Source organism: Dipodomys merriami, unplaced genomic scaffold (genome assembly GCF_024711535.1).
Source record: "Dipodomys merriami isolate MVZ:Mamm:240054 unplaced genomic scaffold, mDipMer1.0.p SCAF_1, whole genome shotgun sequence".
In the NCBI taxonomy this organism is placed as follows: domain Eukaryota; kingdom Metazoa; phylum Chordata; class Mammalia; order Rodentia; family Heteromyidae; genus Dipodomys; species Dipodomys merriami.
The window spans coordinates 17236976-17258577 of record NW_027202270.1 but is presented as its reverse complement, the minus strand read 5'-3'; the positions used below and the strand labels follow the sequence as shown (position 1 = coordinate 17258577).

Below are 21602 nucleotides of genomic sequence, written 5' to 3'. Positions count from 1 at the left end.
TGCAGCTGTCCTGTGTGGAGTTTCTGTCTCCCTGCCAGTTCTGCCCCAATGGCTGCCCCAAACTGTGACCCAGCCACCGCCATTGATCGCTGCCTCCAGTAAAGGAGTCAAGCCCAGCAGAGGTGCCACCTGGGGCTCTGTGGTCAAGCAGCTACAGGAGAAGCTGATGACCCTCATAATGTCTGGTGCCTTCCCAGACTCAGGCAGCCTTTTCAAATGGGTAGGGACTATCCTTGGAGCACCTGGCACAATATACGAAGACCTGAGGTACAAGCTCTCCCTGGAGTTCCCCAGTGGCTACTCTTACAACACACACACAATGAAGTTCCAAACACCTTCTACCACCCCATTGTGGACACCCAGGGAAACATCTGCAAAGACAAGTGGTCTGCCTTGGATGATGTTATGACTATATTGCTCTCTATCCAGAGCCTGCTAGGAAAGCCCAATATTGAAAGCCCTTTGAAAACACAAGCTGCCCAGCTCTGGGAAAACCCCACAGCTTTTAAGAAGTACCTGAAAGAAACCTACTCAAAACAAGTTGCCGGCCAAGAGCCCCGAACTGAGCTGTCCAGCCTCTCCTGTGTTGTCTGTTTTTTCCTTAGATTATCTGTCCTTTTCCCTGACTTCTGTACAGGACTCTGTTATCTTGAGCTGTGTTGTTTTTGTTATGTTTCTCTTTTTTAAGTCTCTAAGTCTTTATGATGTATATTAAATAAGTAACATTTTGGTTTTGTTGGTAAAAAAAAAACTAACTTTATTTAATGAGTATAAAATTAGCTTCTCTGAAAATATTTGCTAATAATGTTTTCTATAAACATTACTAGCATATGGATATTTGGAATATGACCTTCTGAGAGATAAAAAGTTCTTTATTTTTTCCTTTTAAACATTTCCCTGGAGGTTGAAAAGGTTTAAATGCAGCAGGGCACCAGTGGCTCATACTTGTAAACCCAGGTACTCAGAATGCTGAGATCTGAGGATTGTGGTTCAAAGCTAGCCCAGGCAGGAAATTTTGTGAGATTCTTACCCCAGTTACCCACCAAAAAGCCAGAAGTGGAGCTGTGCCTCAAGTGGTAGAGCAGTGGCCTTGAGCAAAACAGCTCAGGGACAGCACACCCTGATCCTGAGTTCAAGCCCCAGTACCACCAGCACACACACAAAAAGGCTTAAATGCTTTTTTCCTCTTATTAGTGACATTTATTTTGCCAGCCAAATATAATTCAATGTAACATAATTTCTCTTCTCCTCTTTCTCCTGCCCACACCCCATATATGTATGAATTGGGGCCTGGGTGATATCCCTGAGCTTTTTCATTCAAAGCTGGTGTATTACCACTTGAGCCACAGGTCTACTTCTGGCCTTTTGGTGGGTCAACTGGAGATACGCATCTCATAGACTTTGCTGCTTGGGTTTTCTTCAAATTGTGATTCTCAGATCTTAGCCTCTTGAATAGCTAAGATTTGTGGCATGAACTTCCTTTCTTCTCACATGTATATAAATGGGAGGCACAGTAGGCAATTAGCAATTGCTGTCTACTCTTTCCCCAGATTTATAGCATTTGTTAATTTTTGTGACTTAAATGAACTACTCCTACCTACATGCCACTGAATGAACAGTGGAACAGAGGAGTGTACAACTGCTTTTCTGAGATGATGAGTAGCCACCTATATCTTGCACATACTGATCCTTTATGTTACAGCAAGATGAACAATATATCCAGAAGATATTGTTTGTACATTTATAGTTTTATTCTTGCTAGTGAAATAAAACACATAGTAGTTGTTTGGTAGCAATAACAAATGAATGTCTTTGACTGTTACTGTTTTGAATTATCTGAGGTTTTCTTAGGAAAAAATGGTACCATTAGGACTAAGGATTATATATAGTTCAGTGGTAGGAAACTAGGCTAGCATATTCTAGGCTCTGGGTATGTTTCCCAGCATCAGGGCAAGAAAAAATAAAAATACTTTTTTTTTTGGGTCCGGTCATGGGGCCGGAACTCTGGGCTGGGCACTGTCCCTCAGCTCTTCAGGTCAAGGCTAGCACTCTACCACTTGAGCCACAGCACCACTTCCGGCTTTTTTCTTTTTGTTTATGTGGTGCTGAGGAATCGAACCCAGGGCCTCATGCATGCAAGGCAAGTGCTCCACCACTGAGCCACCTTCCCAGCCCTAAAAATACTTCTAACTTCTGAAAATGTCTCACACTCAATGACCACTTTAATGATAAAAAGAAAGTAGACAATTTTGCCTATAACAAAATTTCCTTTTCATCTTAAAAGATAATCATCAATTATTTAAAAATTTATTTTTCAGAATAGCTTATTCTAAAATCATAAGATAAAAGCCTTCTTTTTTAGTTATTAAAAAAATGATGTAGGTAGACTAAGTATTCCTTCTTACAACCCTATCTTCACATCTGGGCAAAACAGGCTAACTTTAAGTAAGCTAATAAGAAATAAGGCAAATGCCTTTCATGTTTGAAAATGAAGTGGTAGTGAAGTTTTCCTTTATTGTACTATAAGGAATTCTTGCTAAGAAATTAGACTTTGGGGAAAAAAAAAAAAGCTGGAAGTAGCGCTGTGGCTCAAGTGGTAGCGAGCTAGCTTTGAGCTGAAGAGCTGAGGGACAGCGCCCAGGCCCCGAGGTCAGGCCCCACGACCGGACCCACCCCCCCAAAAAAAGGAAATTAGACCTTGGGCTGGGGAGGTGGCTCAGTGGAAGAGTGCCTGCCTCGCATGCATGAGGCCCTGGGTTCCATTCCTCAGCACCACATAAACAGAAAAGGCTAGAAGTGGCACTGTGGCTCAAGTGGTAGAGCGTTAGCTTTGAGTTAAAGAACTGAGGGACAGTGCCCAGGCTTAGAGTTCAAGCCCTATGATGATAAAAAAAAAAAAAAGAAAGAAAGAAAGAAAGAAAGAAAGAAAGAAAGAAAGAAAGAAAGAAAGAAAGAAAGAAAGAAAGAAAGAAAGAAAAGAAATTAGACCTTAATTTTTTTTAATATTCAAAAGAATGCCTTTTTTTTGGAGGGGTGGTGGGTTGGCCATGGGGCTTGAACTCTGGGCCTGGACGCTGTCCTTTAGTTTTTTTGCTCAAGGCTAGCACTCTGTAACACTAGAGTCACAACTCTACTTTTGGCTTTTTGGTGGTTAATTGGGAGTTAAGAATCTCATGGATTTTTCCTGCTCAGGCTGGCTTCAAACCATGATCCTCAGATCTTATCTTCCTAAGTAGCTAGGATCACAGGCATGAGCCACCGGTGCCCAGCTACTAACTACAGTTCTTAATCTGATTCACTTAAAAAAACCTGGGGCTTTGCACATGCTAGGCTAGCACTTTACCATTGAACTATACCCCCAGCACTAGTAAGTTTTCACTAACATGACTTGGATTGCAAAGGAGTAGACACACCATGAAAATATCACTTATAAAAGTTAGATAATGCATCTGTACAAACCAATTAGCCTAAAGGAGTAAAAACTAGGAGCTGAGAATGATAGCTCAGTGGAAGAGTTTGTCTAGTATGTACGAGGCCATGGGTTTGATCCACCATACTATAAAAAAAATGAAATAAAAAATGAATAGATTACTTCATATTACTATCACCTAAATGTGAAAGTTAAGATTCAGATTACATTCCTGAGAATTTTATGTACAAATAGAACTAAGGAAAAGAAAGATTTATAACGTGAGAGAAACAACTAAAACAAATATATTGTCTTAAAATATTGATAAAATCATGGTGGTATATCCCTTCCTCTGATGTTTCCAAATCTCCCTCTCTCCTTGCCTTTCTTCCTTCCCTATCTCCCTCCCTCCTTCTATTCCTTCTTTTTGTGGTGTTGGGGTTTGAATTCAGTACCTCAATAGACAATTACTCTACAGCTTGTTTGTTGGAGAAGAGGGCCTCAATATATAGCTCAGGCTGAAGTGGCTCTGTAGTCTAGGCTGTAATTCATGATCTTCCTAAATGCTGTAATTACAGATGTGCATCACTACACTTAGATAACATTGGCTCTTTCTATAGCCTGCAGCAGTTAGACTAAGAACAATCTCTTTCTTGCTGGGCACCAGTGGTTCACACCTGTAATCCTAGCTTCTTAGGAGGCTGAGATCTGAGGATTGTGGTTCAAAGCCAGCCCAGGCAGGAAAGTCTGTAAGATTCTTTTTTTTTTTTGTCGGTCATGGGGCTTGAACTCCGGGCCTGGGCGCTGTCCCTCAGCTCTTCAGCTCAAGGCGAGCGCTCTACCACTTGAGCTACAGCGCCACTTCCGGTTTTCTGGTGGTTTATTAGAGATAGGAGTCTCACGGTCTCTCCTGCCCGGGCTGGCTTTGAACCGCGATCCTCAGATCTCAGCCTCCTGAGTAGCTAGGATTACAGGCGTGAGCCACCAGCGCCCGGCTGTAAGATTCTTATCTCCAGTAAACCACCAGAAAACTGGGAGTGGCACTGTGGCTCAAGTGGTAGAGTGCTAGCCTTGAGCTGAAGAACTGAGGGACAGCGCCCAGGCCCAGAGTTCAAGCCCCAGGACTGACCAAAAAAAAAAAAAAAAAAAAAAGAATCTCTAATATCCCATTTTGCTTTAGTACACAATGAATTACAGTATGGAACATGAGACATTTTGTTGCATTTGGATTTTTAAAAAATCTACTAATGTAGCCATTTCAAACACAAAAAGTAAGTCCCAAACAAGTTCATGTACTTTTTTTTTTTAAGTGAAATAATCTTACTGTATGATAAATCATCTAGAACAATGTCTGATAGTAATGGCCAACACATTAGAATGATGATCAAGAAAGAGAGATGGAGGAGGTAGCAGTAGGAGTCTCTTACTTGCTCTTGAAGGCTCTGAGCCAATGCCTGCTGGAGCTCTTGTTCTTCTCTTTCATGTTCCATATCATACTGCTGGAACCAATCAATCTCTCCCTGAGATCCTTCTGGAGTTTTGTTTTCTTTATTCTCATCACAATCTTTCGTTATCTCAGTAAAACTAGCAGGCTCTGTGAAGTCAGAACATAGCATTACTTTGGAAAACTCTAATAATCCAAATTTTCTCAACTACAGTGACATCTACTGTTCAAAGTATCCTAACATCTAAACCTTGTTTGTGCTATATAATTCATCTTTTTTGTGTGTGTTGGTCCTGGGGTTTGAACTGAGGGCTTGGGTGAAATCCTTGAGCTTTTTGCTCAAGGCTAATGCTCTAACCACTTGAGTCACAATTCCGCTCCTGGCTTTTTGGTAGTTAATTGGAGATGATAATCTCACAAACTTAACTGCATGGGCTGTCTTTGAACCTTCGTCCTCAGATCTCAGCCACCCGAGTAGCTAGAAATACAGGTAAAGGCAGCAACATAAGATTCTCAGATCTCAACCTCCTGAGCAGCTAGGATTATAGGCATGAATCACTGGTGCCCAGCAAGCACTTGTTTTCTTAAAATATCCCATAACTCCTAATGCTTTTGAAATAAAATTCCAAACTCCTAAACATGGCTTTAGGTCTTGGAAACTTGGACACTGGCCAACTCTCTATTCTCAGCTCTTCTTTCCCCCTTTCATCAGCACCATGCTATAGTATGTAGATCATCCTAAACTTTTTGACGTCTATTAGCTTACCACAGCCTTTTTCAAGTCTGAGCCTTTGTAAACAGTATTTCCTCTGGCTATGTCTGGAGACTGAAATCTTCCTTAGCTAGCCTTCCACTCCTCAGGTAATTTATCAAATAGCCAAATTGTTAGTCTACAAGTAATTATTGAAAATCTACTATGTGACAGGAATTGTTTTAAGCAGGGAAACCAGTGATAATTAAGTTAAAGTAGCCCTTCCTCAAGGAGCTCAAATGCAAAGGCTCTAGGAATGACCTTAGTACATCTTAAATCACTTTTTTAGTCACAGCTTTTTGTTTTGTTTTGTTTTTTGGTGCCAGTCCTAGGGCTTGAATTCGACCTGAGTGCTGTCTTCAAGCTTCTTTTTTCTTTTCTTTTCTTTTCTTTTTTTTTTGTCAGTCATGGGGCCTGTACTCTAGGCCTGGGCACTGTCCCTGAGCTCTTCAGCTCAAGGCTAGTGCTCTACCACTAGAGCCACAGCGCCACTTCCAGCTTTTTCTGCTTATGTGGTGCTGAAGAATTGAACCCAGGGCCTCATACATGCAAGGCAAGCACTCTACCACTGAGCCACCTTCCCAGCCCCCCAAGCTTCTTTTTTCTTTTTCTTTTTTTTTGTTGGTCATGGGGCTTGAACTCTGGGCCTGGGCGCTGTCCCTCAGCTTTTCAGCTCAAGGCTAGTGCTCTACCACTTGAGCCACAGCGCCACTGCCAGCCCTTTCTGTTTATGTGGTGCTGAGGAATCGAACTCAGGGCCTCATGCATGCAAGGCAAGCACTCTACTGCTGAGCCACCTTCCCAGTCCCTCAAGCTTCTTTTGCTCAAGACTAGTGCTCACTTGAGCCACAGCTCCACTTCTGGCTCTGTTGGTAGTTTAGTGGAGATAAGAGTCTCATAGACTTTCCTACCCAAATTGGCTTCAAACTGATCCTCAGATCTCAGCCTCCCGAGTAGCTAGGATTACAGGTGTGAGCCACCAGCTCCTGAGTACAGTTAAGTTTTAAGTGCAAGAGTGACAGTGTGATTTCTGCTCTAGAAAAGTTTGTTCATAAAGTTTGTAGGGGCAAGAGTGGAAGAATCATTATTTAGGATCAGTTGTAATGATTCAGGCCAGATAATTAGAGGCGAGAGTTATTGCCATAAAGATGTAAGTGGTTGAATTTGGAACATATTTTGGAGGTATAGTTGACTGGTTTTATTGATGGAGTGAAGTAAAGGAGGTACCATTTAACAAAGAAGTTTATGAATACAGTCTTGGTCAGGGTCATCCCCTTCAACAGTCTCACCTCCCTATTGCTTGCCTTTTAATCTTAGATAGAGCCACATTTCCACTTCCAACTTTTTGGCAGTTAATTGGAGAAAAGTGTCTCTCTCAGGTGTGTCTGCTTGGGTTAGCTTTGAACTGTGATCCATAGATCTCAGCTCTTGAGTAGCTAGGATTACAGGCTTAAACCACCAGTATGAGGCTATGTATCAATTTGGTATTTCAGAAGTATCTGAGTTCAAGGCCCACAACTGACAAAAAAAAAAAAAAGAAGAAGAAGAATCTGAGGCTATGGTATCATATGAGCTCATTTAGGAGAGAGAACTTAAGTCGAGAAGATCCTAGAGACAGTGTCCTGAGACACTCAGGCTCAGAAAAGAAAGAAAACTAAAACAAATAAATGAGGACCAAAAAAAAAAAGCACAAAAGGTGCTATGAAAGACCAGCAAATTAAGTTTATAAAGTTCTAATGTTCAACACAGAGTGGTAGGAATGAAAGCCAACTTGGAACAGGAAGTGTTAACAAAATTGGCAGTGTTCAGTGCCCATTTAAAAACTGTAGTTGTGAAACAGAAGAATCCAGTCAGCATTTTCATTTTTTTCCCACAACTATCTTCAGTTGTTTAGTGCAAGCACAGAAAAGGTGGCTTGTTGAATGGTAAAATGTTTTTATTTTTGTAGTAGCGGGCACCCCAGGCCCTTTTAGTTTTCTAATCATTTTTTGGATACAGTCTTGTTATTTTGCTTGAGATTGGCCTAACAATTCTCCTATAGAATATTCCATATGGAATTTCATATGTGCACCAACATGTTCTGATTAACAGCTCTGAGATGGGTCTCCCTACCTGTTTTTTTTGGTTGTGGGGCCTAAACTCTGGGCTTGGGCATTGTCCCTCAGCTCTTCAACTCAAGGCTAAGGCTCTACCGCTTAAGCCACAGCACCACTTCTGGCTTTTTCTGCTTATGTGGTGCCAAGAAATCGAACCCAGGGCCTCAGGTATGCAAGGCAAGCACTCTACCACTCAACCACCTTCCTAGCCCCTCTCCCTAACTTTTTGACTGGGCTGACCTTGAAAAGCAATCTTTCCCAGCTACTGACAGAAAAGGGAGGAAGGAGGCAAAAAAGATATCAAAATATGGCATATAGGCTAATGAAACCAACAGAAAAAAGTTAATGGATTGAAGGTTTTATTGTTAAAAGTAAGAATATGAGATTTAAGCTAACAAAGAAAGGTTCCAGAAGGAGTTCTGAAATAAAGATTCCATGGGCTAGAAATGTGGCTTAAATAGACTGCCTTCCCAAAGTCCTGAGTTCCAACTCCAGTTCAGATCCCTCCTTCCCATATAGAAGACTTCAAAGGTAGTATAGTTACCAAAGGGTCTCTGAAGTTTTAGTATATACCAGAATCATTTGGAAGAATCTAGAAATCTGTTATCAAATCAAACTGCTGGGCTGCACATACAGAGCTGCACATAGCAAGTCTGGGATGAGGCCAAGAAGTTTTTTTTCCCCTCAGTCCTGGGGCCTGGGCACTGTCTCTGGGCTCAAGGCTAGCACTCTACTACTTGAGCCACAGCACCACTTCTAGCCTTTTCTGTTTATGTGGTACTGAGGAACCCATGGCTTTATGCATGCTAGGCAAGCACTCCACCACATTCCCAGCCCCCAAAAAGCATTTCTAACAAGTTACCAGTAATGCTAGTGGTCTGGAGCCATGTATGACTTTTGTAAATGAGGTATTAAGATAAAGAACTGACAAAATAGTCTGTTCAAGGTAACACTCATGAGGATGTTGTTAAAGGCCCCAAGAACATCAATGGGAGAAACTAAAAGACAGCTACAGGATGAGTGATACATATGAATTCTGTTGTCATGTATTTCAAAGGATATGATATCTTTGTAAGATGGAGGAAGACAAAGCCAGGTGCTGGTGGCTCATGCCTGTAATCCTAGGTACTCAGGAAGCTGTGACCTGAGGATCATGGTTCAAAGGCAGCCCAGGCAGGAAACTATGAGACTCTTAGCTCCAATTAACTATCTGAAAACAGGAAGCAGAGCTGTGGCTCAAAATGGTAGAGCACTAACCTTGAGCAAAAGAGTACGCACTGGGACGGTGTGTACCCAGGCCCTGAGTTTATGCCCCAGGACCAACAAAAACCAAAAGAAAAAGGAGACAAACAATTGGAAATAGCACTTGGTAACAAGGAACAAATCTTGAGGCTATGCTTTTTAAAAAAGAATTCTTCCTTTTAGAGACAATGAAATTCTTACTACTGAAGTGATACAATATCTGGAATTCATTTTAAATAATCTGGAGCTTAGGGTAAAGTAACTTCAGGTAATACTGATAACTATTATTATTATTGTTGCTATTGTTATTTGTTCTTTTTTTTATTTTTTATTTTTCCGGTTGTGGGGCCTGAACTCTGGGCCTGGGCGCTGTCCCTCAGCTTTTCAGCTCAAGACTAGAGCTCTACCACTTGAGTCACAGCTCCACTTCCGGCTTTTTTCATTTTGCTTATGTGGTGCTGAGGAATCGAACCCAGGGCCTCAGGCATGCAAGGCAAGCGCTCTACCACTGAGCCATCTTCCCAGATTTGTTCTTATACTGGGGCTTGAACTCAGCCTGACAGCTATCCCTGAGCTTTTGTACTCAAAGCTAGTGTCCTACCACTTGAGTCACAGCTCCACTTCTGGTTTTTTGGTGGTTAACTTGAACTAAGAATTTCATGAACTTTCCTGCCTGGGCTAACTTCGAACTATGATTCTCAGATCTCAGTCTCTTGAGTAACTAGGATTATAAGAGTGAGTCTACCAGTGCCTGGCTATTATTGAAACTGAGTAATATGGGTATAAAGGCTAGGAGTAGGTTCACTGTAATCATTCCTTCCCATGTTTATCTTAGCTCAATACACCTTTTCTGCATGTTAAAGAAAATGAAAGGAAAAAAGCAGAATAGCAATAGGTGTTGTGATGCATGCTTATAATCCTTGTACTTGGCAGACAGAGGCAGGAGGATCAAGGCCAGCCTGGACTACACAGAGGGTCAGTCTTAAAAAAGCAGCAGCAGAAGAGGGAATCACTTTAGGCTTCAGATATAATAATAAGCTGAATAGAATGATGAGGTTGAAGAAACAGGAAATATAGTACTGTTCTCCCCAAAGCTGCTTTAGTTGTAGACTGATTGTTGAAAATCTCAGTGTACTGAGATTGAAATGGAAAATCAAGAACTTACTAACATAGTTCCTTTGTTAACTTTAGGATGTTGTAGTTCTGAAAAAAAGAACTAAGAGAGCTAGAGGCAGGATATAAATCAGGAAGAGACAAAAACACTAACAGAAGCCATTTTTTTCACCTTAAGGCTCTGGGATACCATTAGGCTATATGATGTTTTTCTTCATGAAACCTACCTGGCTCTGATACTGCTCTGGGCTTCTCAGTTTCCACAGTGTCTGGATTCTCAGGCAATTCTTGAACTTCATCTTCTGCAAATCCAGTGTCAGGGCTGTTAGTTGGTTTATCATCATCTTCATGACTGGGTGTTGGTGAAGCTTCTCTCTTACTGATCTCTAAGACAGCTGCTAGCAGCTCTTCTTCACTCATCCTGTCAAAGCCTGAGTTCTCCAATTCAGACTTATCAGACTCTGTTTTGCATAGTTTTGCATCCTGAAGAAGAAGAGTTACTTTTCTGAGGAAGCTGAAATATCTACAATTACAACAAACTTAAGAGTTTAAAGCAGGAATCTTATTTCTAAAATCTCCCTCCCCTTTTTTTCTAATGGTTTAAGGACTTGAACTCATGGTCCTCAAGCTCTTGCTTGGCTCCCCCCCCCTTTCCTCATGGCTACTCTGCCACTTGAGCCATATCTCTGGTCCAGATTTTATTTTTATTTTTCCTGGTTAATTAGAGATAGAGTCCTGTAAGCTTTTCTGCCTGGGCTAGCTCTGAGCCACAATCCTCAGATCCTAGCCATCTTACAAGCATAAGTCACCTGTACTCGGCTAAAAATTCCTTCTTTAGTACTTTGGGTTATTTAATAATCAATAACCAACATGAAACTTCACAGGCAAACCTAATTTAGAAAATAACAGCTACATAAGAATGTAATATATTTCTTGATTACAACAAGTGATAAGTATATTTTACATAGAATTTATAAAATATACATAGAATTTATAAAATATATATATATATAAAATATATAAAATATGTATTTTTTAAAATCTAAGTAAGTTCTGGTATATTTTTGTCCACACACACACACACACACACACACACACACACACACACACACACACACACACACACACATTCTGTTTATACGGATTATTCCATTCTAATGTTAACTGGTCTTAAAAGAATAAAAGCTATACTATACACACACACATAAAATTATTTTGTGGGTAACTTTCTTTTTGAATTTCTGACTTTACTTCCCACTCAAAGTGAGTAATTACAAACTACTGCTAGTTTTGTGTGTGTGTGTGTTGGTCCTAGGGTTTGAACTCAGGGTCTGTGTGCTATCCTTGGGCTTCTTGTGCTCAAGGCTAGTGCTCTAGTGCTTGAGCCTTGGCTTCACTTCTGGTTTTTTTGCTAATTTAGTAGAGATAAGATTATTTTGCCTGGTGCTGGTGGCTAATGGCCCACGCCAATAATACAAGCTATTCAGGAGGTTAAGACTTGAGGATTGTAATTCAAAGGCAGCCAGGGCAGAAAAGTCTCGCTGAGACTTTTTTTTTTTTTTTTTTTTTTTGGGTCCGGTCGTGGGGCCTGAACTCTGGGCCTGGGCGCTGTCCCTCAGCTCTTCAGCTCAAGGCTAGCGCTCTACCACTTGAGCCACAGCACCACTTCTGGCTTTTTTCTATTTGCTTATGTGGTGCTGAGGAATTGAACCCAGGGCCTCAGGCATGCAAGGCAAGGACTCTACCACTTAGCCACCTTCCCAGCCCTCTGTGAGACTCTTATCTCTAATTAACCACCAGAAAACAGGATGTGGAGCTGTGGCTCAGAGTGGTAGGACCACTAGCCTTGAGCAAAAGAGCTCAGAGACAGTGTCAAGGCCCTGTGTACAACACCAGGACTAACAACAACAAAACAAGTCTCAGAGACTTTCCTGCCTAGGCTGGCTTCAAACCACAATCCTCAGATCTCAGCCACCTGAGTAGCTAGGGATTATAGGCATTTGGCTCAAACTACTTCTAACTTTTAAAGTAAGATAAGGATCAACTCAACACAAAATAACTACTATAATTCTATTACTTTACCAAAGGGGTAATGTAAAGCAAAACAGAATAACATGAGGTAATGCAGACAAAATACTAACAAAATAAACGAAATATGTAATATTTTGAGGACTAAATGTAAAAGAAATTCTGAAGGTTAGTAGGAGAAAGTAATTGTTCTATAACTGCACTTTCTTAAAAACAGACTTTTTGGTAGTTACAAAAGGCATACTTTTTTTTTTTTTTTTCTTTTTTGTAGGTCATGAGGCTTGAACTCTGGGCCTGGGAGCTGTCCCTCAGCTCTTCAGCTCAAGGCTAGCGCTCTACCACGTGAGCCACAGCACCACTTCCAGTTTTCTGAGTGGTTTCTTGGAGGTAAGAGTCTCACTGCCTTTTCTGCCTGGGCTGGTTTTGAACCACGATTATCAGATCTCAGCCTCCTAGAGTAGCTAAGATTACAGGCATGAGTCACCTGTTGTTGTTGTTGTTTTTAAATCTCCAACCAACTGCGTGCTAGTGGCTAAGGCCTGTAATTCTATCTACCTGCAAGACAGAGATCAGGATTATCCCAGATCCAGGCTACCCCAAGAAAAACACCTGAAACACTTCAATCTCAATCAACAGCTGGAAACAGTGGCATCTCTGCTTGGCATCCAGCTGTAACTGAAAACTAGTACCTGAAAACAGTGCCATTTAGTTTGTGATCTTTCCTGCTCAGGCTGGCTTTGAACCCCAATCCTCAGATCTCAGCCTCCTGAGTAGCTAGGATTACAGGCGTGAACCATCCGCACCCAGCTTCTGTGTATTCTTTTTTGAGAAGGAGGAAGGGTATTGCTATATGATCCAGGCTGGCTCTGAGGGCCAGAATTCCAGGTCATATATCACCAGGCCCAGCTTATTTGTTTCTTTCTTTCTTTCTTTTTTTTTTTTTGGTCGGTTGTGGGGCCTGAACTCTGGTTCTGGGTGCTGTCCCTCAGCTCTTCAGCTCAAGGCTAGCACTCTACCACTTGAGCCATAGTGCCACTTCCGGCTTTTTCTGCTTATGTGGTGCTGAGGAATCGAACCCAGGGCCTCATGCGTGCAAGGCAAGCACTTTACCACTGAGCCACCTTCCCAGCCATTATTTGTTTCTTTTGGTGGTAATGTATTTTGAACTCAAGACCTCCTGCCTGTAAAATAGGCACTTTACCACTTGAACCACTATGCCAGCTTCTAATGTTAGTTAGTTTCAAGATAGGGTTTCACTTTATGACTGGGCCAGCCTGAACTTCAATACTATTTGTGGCTTCCCTTTGATGATAGTGATGACAGGAGCGCAGCACAGCCCCCAGCCATTGATGTGAGATGTAAATCTCACAATATTTTATGCCCAGGCTGGCTGCACACCATGATCTTCTGATCTCCACCTCCCATGCATCTAAGATTACAGTCATCAGCCATGTGCCTGGCCCTTTTATTTAGTGGTACTGGCAATTTAACTTTGTGCTAGGCACATGGCCAACTTCTTTTTTGTTTCTTTCATGCTCAACTTCTTAAGCCACATCTCCAGCCTTTTTTTGCTTTGGCTATTTTTGAGATACGTCACACTATTTGCCTTGGTAGATGGAATGACAGGTGTACACCACCTTGTGCAGCTATTGAGATGGGGTCTTGGAACTTTTTGCTCAGGGTGGCTGCAAACCATGATCTTTCTGATGCTCATCTCCTGAATAGTTTAGATTACAGGTATGAGCCAAGCTCAGGCCTGGATTATCTTGTGTATTTCTTAAGTTTGCTGACACTAGTTATAAAAGGTATTTGTTTGGATAATAAAAGCTACACAAGAGGGCTGGGAAGGTGGCTCAATGGTAGAGCGCTTGCCTTGCATGAGTGAGGCCCTGGGTTCAATTCCTCAGCACCACATAAGCAAAAAGAAAAAAGCCGGAAGTGGCGCTGTGGCTCAAGTGGTAGAGAGCTAGCTTTGAGCCGAAGAGCTGAGGGACAGTTCCCAGACCCAGAGTTCAGGCCCCATGACCGGACCCCCAAAATAAATAAATAAATAAATAAATAATAAAAGCTACACAAATCTTTGTAATATATTTTGATGAAAAGTTACTTACTTTTTCCAGGTCTTCTTGCTGCTCTTCATTGCCTGATATTTCACAAAGTCTCTGGCTAAGGGTCACAGAACGTTTGAGTTCATCTTCACTGTCTGAATCAAGGCATAAAGCTAAGGAGTACTTGGATTTGAAGGTGAATTTCCTATAATTAAAAAAAAAGCCCAATAAACATTTGCCTTTGTTATTCTTTTGATGTGTAAGTAACAAAACAAAAAGCTTTTCCACTATGGAAAATTATTTAACAGAGAATCAAAAGAAGTAGTTTGAGCATTACCTTTGACTCACTCCTAAAAAGCCATGCTTTGAAAATTGGGTAACTTTTAATGCTAATATATATAGCATCAAAATACTACTTTGTGCCTTTTTTCTTTTTAATGAGTACTTTATATAAGTACTCTGAGTTCATGCAGGCATAACAATGAATAAATGTTTTTGACAATAAAGTGCATGGAGTAATTTTTGATCTTTTAAATTATGATCTATGCACTTAAAAAAAAAAACAAAAACAGTAACATTCCACTTATCTAATTCTCTGCAGGTCAGACTTCTGGCAACCTCTACCTTCCAGAACAGACTCCAAAGTAAGAAAAAGGCTTCTGAGGAAAGCAGTTCCAAAGCCCAAGCACTTACAGGGACCCTTTCTTATCCAGGACATGGTGTATAAAATAGTGTAGCAAGTTCATCAAGAAATGAGAGCTAAGAAATGAGAGAAAATAACCACACAAAAAAAGAAAGAAAAAGGGCAATAAAGAACTATGAAGTCATTTAGTGTAAAGGTAAACTGACATAATAATTAAGAGCTTCTGAGGTCAATATCACATTAAAACACAGTGCAGCTGAGCATGGTGGCACATACCCATAATCCTAGCACTTGGGAAGCTGAAGCAGGATTACAAACAAGTTCAAGGCCAGCCTGGGCTACATTGTACGATCTTGTCTAAAAAATGAAAACAAAAAACCCATAGTGCAAAAACTGATGTACATAACTGATTCTAAACCATAAGATACATAAATATCAGTGTATTTAAGAATATAAGAAATAACAACTTTAGCAAAGTTTTCAGACAAAATGGCTAAAAATTTGAAATGCTTAAAAAGTTACATAAAAATCATTTTATGGAATACCAGACATAATTTTTCAAGGATATCATATAAATAAGATGTTAGTGTCCTATCTTCTAGGTGAGCTGAAAATAAGCTAAAGAAAAAAAGTGGCAAAGGGTCAAAGAGCAATAAGTTTCTCTGATGGAAGTGAAATTCACATGTAATTCTAAAATAATATAAAATGGAAATCTAAATGTGAAAACTGTAAAAAAAAAAATGTATGTTTGCTGCTGAGAGCAGAGCGGCTATCACTGTGCTCCAGCCTGAATGGTTGAATTACATATTCAAAAAGGTTTGTAATACAATTCAGAAATAGCCAATTAGCCATTTCATACCTTAAAATCAAACAAACATTATTAATTTTTTTTTTTTGGGTGCAGTCGTGTACCTGAACTCTGGGCCTGGGGACTGTCCCTCAGCTCTTCAGCTCAAGGCTAGCACTCTACCACTTGAGCCACAGTGCCACTTCTGGCTTTTTTTCTTTTTGCTTATGTGGTATTGAGGAATCCAACCCAGGGCCTCATGCATGCAAAGCAAGCGCTCTACCACTGAGCTACCTTCCCAGCCCCAACATTATTAATTTGTTTATCCAGACAACTATTTTGCTGAAAGAGTGATAACTGGCTAAAACTTTTCCAGGGAACCAATGCTATGGTTTACAATTTGATCACCATGATAGATCTTCTAGGGATCAATTATCCTTTACTGTCTAATTCTCAAATCAAGTAGACTTGGAGAACAGATAACTATGCCAAGGTATAATAACACCCAGCAAAACTGTTTCTCGCAATTATAATGACCTGGGACATAAAGAACAATTACTGTATTTACAGAAGGCAGCTAGCCTGCATCAATGACAAATATTTATCCTGTATATGTCTCACTTGCGCACTTTCTAAGCAGCCAAAGTGGTATTGCTTATTTGTATCTCCAGCTCAAGGCTAGTGCTCTACCACTTGAGCCACAGTGCTTCATCCGCCTTTTTCTGCTTATGTAGTGGGAAGGAATTGAACCCAGGGCTTCATGCATGCGAGGCAGGCACTCTACCACTGAGCTACCTTCCCAGCCCCTCATTTGTATCTTGAGAACGGGCAAGAGTATTCATATTAGTACTATTTCAGATTTCTAGTCGTATTAGTCATCTGATGTAAATTCCTCTCTCTCACTTCCTCCCCCCACCCCTTTCTTTTTTCTTTTCCTGCCAGCATTGGGGTTTGAACTCTGGGCTTGGGGACTATCTCTGAGCTCCTTTTGCTAAAAGCCAGCACTCTCACACTTGAGCCACAGCTCCAAATCCAGCTTTTTCTGTAATTAGTTGGAGATAAGAATCTCACAGGCTTCCTGTCAGGGCTGGCTATGAACTATGATCCTTACATCTCAGCCTACTAAGTAGCTAGGAGTACAGGTGTGAGCCACCAAAGCCTGGCTCCCAAAGCCTTCAAACAAAAATTTGTCTTTTCTAAGAGTATACTTTGGAACATCAAGTTTTGGGAAAAATGAAATTTAAAGCCAAATAGCAACTAAGTGAACTGGAATAGTCTAATCTGGAACTGGAACTTTATTTTAAAGAAGGTATAATTAAAAGAAAGTAAATAATAAACATGTTTCTCTCCTTGGACAAGAATAGGTACATTCCAGTGCATGTTTGTCTTCCTAACCTACTTCAGTGTTATTTCTATTTAGTGCCAAAGCCATGAAGTCTAAACTGTCTAGCAACAGGTAAAGAGATGAATTCTATGCCTTTTTTTTTTTTTAAACCGGGCCTGGGGCTTGAACTCAGGGCCTGGGCTCTGTCCCTGAACCTCTCTATGCTCAAGGACAGTGCTCTATCACTTAAGCCTCAGCATCACTCCACCTTTTTCTGTTTATGTGATACGGAGGAATTGAACCCAGGGCTTCATGCATGCTAGGCAAGCACTCTACCACTAAGCTACATTCCCAGACCCTTGAGGCTCATCTTTGAAGAAGGATGAAATGGACCAACATGATTTTTTTTTCCTTCAATCTTTAAAATCCCTTGTCATCCATTACTCAATTTTTATACATATACATATATATTTTGTTGTTGTTGGTTGAGGGACTTGAACTCCGGGCATGGGTGCTGTCTCTGAGCTCTTCACCTCAAGGCGAACACTCTACCACTTGAGCCACAGCACTACTTCTGGTTTTCTGGTGGACTAATTGGAGATAAGAGTCTCAAGGACTTTCTTGCCCAGGCTGGCTTTGAACCATGATCCTCAGATCTCAGCCTCCTGAGTTGCTAGGATTACAGGGTTGGCCACCGCCCGGCTATATATTTTTAAGTTTTAAGAAGTTGAAAAATAAAATAAAGGATCGTTTGAACTTACTTTGTTGTTAAAACTTGTTATGTCCTAGGCTATATCCTAAACAAGATTCAGGAAAATTCTAAAGTATGGGCAATACAGAACAATTATCATGCAAAAGGAAAAACACTAAAGAAAAAGGGCATGGGTAACCTTAGAGATTAGAGTGAGCCAAATCGTTAAAAATACAAATTTTGGGTACGCAAAAAATATAACTCACTTTGAAGGTGTAGAATGGCTGGTGATGCAGGAATTCGCCATTTGAGAGGCTTTCAATGGTCTAGAACTATCAGAAAATTAGAAAATATATAATGCATATAATTGTATTACTAAAGATATATCCTTGACTCATAACGTGAATTATTCTGTATTATAATCTCATATATCCTCTTGGAAAAGCAAATAATTATGATCCTTTAGTTAAAGTAACTAGTAATGGAGGCCAAGACAGACAATGAAATACCATCTCCAGGTCCTCCTTTGATGTGTAATAATTAAAATAAGTAGTTTTGAAATGAAATCAAGTGAAATGCACATGAAAAGAACAACTTGGGGGAAATTATCTTGTCAGTTCTTTACTTTTTTTGTGCGGGTCCTGGGGCTTGAACTCAGGGCCTGAGTGCTGCCTTCAGTTTTTCTGCTCAAAGCTAGCACTCTACTATTTTGAGCCATAGCTCCATTTCCAGGATTTTAGTGGTAATTGGAGATAACAGTCTCATGGACTTTCCTGCCTGGGCTGGCTTTGAACTGCAATCCTCAGATCTCAGCCTCTTGAGTAGCGAGGATTATAGGTGTGAGCCACCAAAATAAAGAGCTCTCATTTACTGAGGACTTACTAGATGTCAAGGTCTATATGGAGAAGTGTGTATTACTTTATTTAATGTTCACAACAACCCTATTATAGTGACCACAAGTAAGTCAAGAAATCTATCCAAGATCTTAAAACTATTAAGTTGTATAAGTCAGACAGCCTGTGATCATAAAGATGCTATGCTATACTGACAGCATTGAACACCCTTCCTGCTGCTCCACCAGTAGAGGGCAGCTTGCATCAAGCAAAACATTTACTCCAGATAAAAGCCAAAAGAAAAAACAAAACAAAAACAGAAATACTAAAGACAAGACACATGTTTTTTACTAGACTTCCTGAGGACTTCAGTGTAAACTTATGAGATATAACTGACAAATCTAAAGTTGGCAAATGATCATTTGCTTTTTACCATTCCACTTTAGTCAAGAGATCTGGCTTTTAAATTTACATATTCCTTTTTTTTTTTTTTTTTTTCCTGGACAGGGTCTTGTTCACTATGTAGCTCAGGCTGGCCTTGGGATCCTACTGCCTCAGTCTCCTGAGTGCAGAGATTATAGAAGTACCTACACAGAAGTGCATTACTATACCCAGTGAGTGAGACCTGGCCTTTTCAGCTACTGAATAACAAAACCAATCTCCTCTGCAAATTTGACTTGAAAAAAAAAAAGCCAAAAATTATTTCACCTTTATAAAGTTTTAGACCTTTATGGTGCTATCATCTTAGTGTTCAAGTAGAAAAGAACTACAGCATAACATTCCAAAGTAACCCAAGTATGCAGAAAACAACAAGCATAGCATTCAGAGAAACCCTAAGGTTTTCTCAGAAACATGGGGCAAAACCTATAAAGATTATCTCTTTTTGAATAATTTTTAGGAATCACTGAAGAATTTATTCACATTGATCTAACTAATTTACATTTATGAAGGTACTATCTATTTTTTGGGCTTCAGCATAACATTTAGTTTGTCAAATTTGAGTATCTTAGAGTTAGCTGAGGCATTTCACTGAAAGAGAATCTCCATGGAAAGAACACAGAAATCAGTATTTTCTGTGTCCAGGTGATGCTTACATTCACAAATTTAGTTTATATTCCTAAAGAATATCTTCATAGAAGAGTAGGGACTCTTCTTAAACAAATAGGCTGTTATGTAAGGCAGCTAATACACCTTGGAAGAATTCTAAGCATTTTCTTCAGTAATTGAACCCTAAAGTTCTAAAATAAAGCAAAACTAAAATCTTCTTGGTCTGATTTTACCTAGGTTATCTAGTTTGGACATTCTCTTGGATACAAAACTCTATTGGTAAAGGGAAGATGAAAGTATTGTCTCTTCTGGACTTACATTGCCGTATGTGCATTCCAACCAAGAGTAAAAGGTGGTTTTGTATTTTCAGTGCAATGAGATGATAAGGTCAGGTATCTTGGAATGATGACTTGCTGTCCAATCTTGTTGTTAAGTGAGAGGGCCACATTGTAGCTATATCGTTTCAAATGAAGAATGAGGATTCTGAAAAACAAGGAGGAGGAGATTTGAAGATAATAATTCAAAGTCAATACTAGCAGAAAAGACATGGACTTTTGTCTCCAATTAATCACCAGAAAAAGCCAAAAGTGGAGCTATGGCTCAAGTGGTAGAACGTGCTAGCCATGAGCAAAAAGGCTCAAGACAGCACCCAGGTCTTGAGTCCAAGCCCTAGGACCAAAACACACAGACACAAACAGACACACAGACACACACAGATCATGCTAACCATATTAGACAAATTTTGATTAAATGAAAACATTTGGCCCAACTAAACGTATTTCCAACATTTACTGAATATCTGCTATGTGCTAGGTGTTGAGGTATATAGAAATAGAACCCACACTGGATACTGATGAATTAAAGAGGTTTGGGTGAAATAATTACAATTATCATAGGGAAAAAAAAATCACAATTAATTTACTGTAATTTTATAATTTAATAAATTTTAAAATGTAGCTAGTGATACTGGAGTAAATCCTTATTTACCTTAGTGTTTCAACTATGTGGGGTTTTTTTGTTTTTTTGCAGGTCCTAGACAAAAATTTGCCTGATCTATGGAAAACTGAAGACACAAACTCAAACCTTGTAAATTAAAGTTAATGATTATACTTCTCTTTAAGAAAATATGCTAGAAGCTGGGCACTGGTGGCTCATGCCTGTAATCCTAGCTACTCAGGAGGCTGAGATCTGAGGATCATGGTTCAAAGCCAGCCAGACTCTTACCTTCAATAAACTACTAGAAAACCGGAAGTGGTGCTGTGGCTCAAGTGGTAGAGCGCTCACCTTGAGCTGAAGAACACAGGGATAGAGCCCAAGCCCAGAGTTCAAGACCCATGACCAAAAACAAAAAAACCAAAATATGCTAGAGTCAGGCACTGGTGGCTCATGCCTGCAATCATAGCTATTCAGGAGGCTGAGATGTAAGGATCACAGTTTGAAGCTAGCCTAGGCAAGAAAATCCATGAGATTATTTCCAACTACTCAGAAAAGGCTGGAAGTGGCACTGTAACTCAAGTGGTAGAGTGCTAGCCTTGAGCACAAAGAGGTTCAGGGAGAGTACCCAGGCCCTGAGTTCAAGCAGGAAGAAAGAAAGAAGGAAGGAAAGAAGGAAAGAAAGAAAGAAAGAAAGAAAGGGAAAAAAGAAAGAAAGAGATAGAGGGAGGGAGGAAGGAAGGAGAGAGAGAGGAAGGGAGGGAGGGAAGGAGGAAGGAAGGGAGAGACAGAGAAAGAGAGAGAGAGAGGGAGGGAGGGGAGAGAGAAAGTAAGGAAGCAAGGGAGAAAGGGAGGGAGGAGAGGAAGGAAATGTGTTTAAAAAAAAGAGAAAGAAAAATAAACATGCTAAAATTCATGACCTTCAAATTCACAATGTGAAAACACAAGGATCCTATTTATCTGGCAAGAGTAAAACTACTATCAAAAATAAAGTATTTAAACTTTCAATTCATTGTTTTTGTGTGTGTGCTGGAATTAAAGCTTGAACTTAAGGGTTTAAGCTCTTGCGTGTTTTTTTGCTTAAGGTTGGCACTTCTCTCTTTCCTCAAATTATCGTAAACAAAATAAAAGGTAACATGAAACAGGAAGATGACAATACAAAAGGGATTTTGTAGCTTAAAAGTGAACAAATTTGACAAATATTTTAGATTCT

General features: G+C 40.1%; 1 protein-coding gene and 1 pseudogene across 4 annotated transcripts in view; one reads left to right on the top strand and one right to left on the bottom strand.

Moving 5' to 3' along the window:
- The window catches only part of Usp37 (ubiquitin specific peptidase 37), an 83833-nt gene that overhangs the window by 16322 nt on the left and 45909 nt on the right, over window positions 1-21602 (bottom strand). Inside the window, exons 16-21 of one of the 4 annotated variants that reach the window (XM_070017199.1) lie at window positions 19775-19939; window positions 17843-17908; window positions 14825-14890; window positions 14195-14336; window positions 10283-10538; window positions 4837-5003 (exon numbers count right to left, since the gene is read on the bottom strand). In XM_070017199.1, coding sequence (XP_069873300.1) covers window positions 4837-5003; window positions 10283-10538; window positions 14195-14336; window positions 14825-14890; window positions 17843-17908; window positions 19775-19939 — 862 coding nt within the window. The remainder of the gene's footprint in view (window positions 1-4836; window positions 5004-10282; window positions 10539-14194; window positions 14337-14824; window positions 14891-17842; window positions 17909-19774; window positions 19940-21602) is intronic. The other 3 variants (XM_070017206.1, XM_070017209.1, XM_070017214.1) reach the window with 3 other exon arrangements.
- On the top strand, window positions 49-1558 carry LOC138808992 (ubiquitin-conjugating enzyme E2 C-like; annotated as a pseudogene).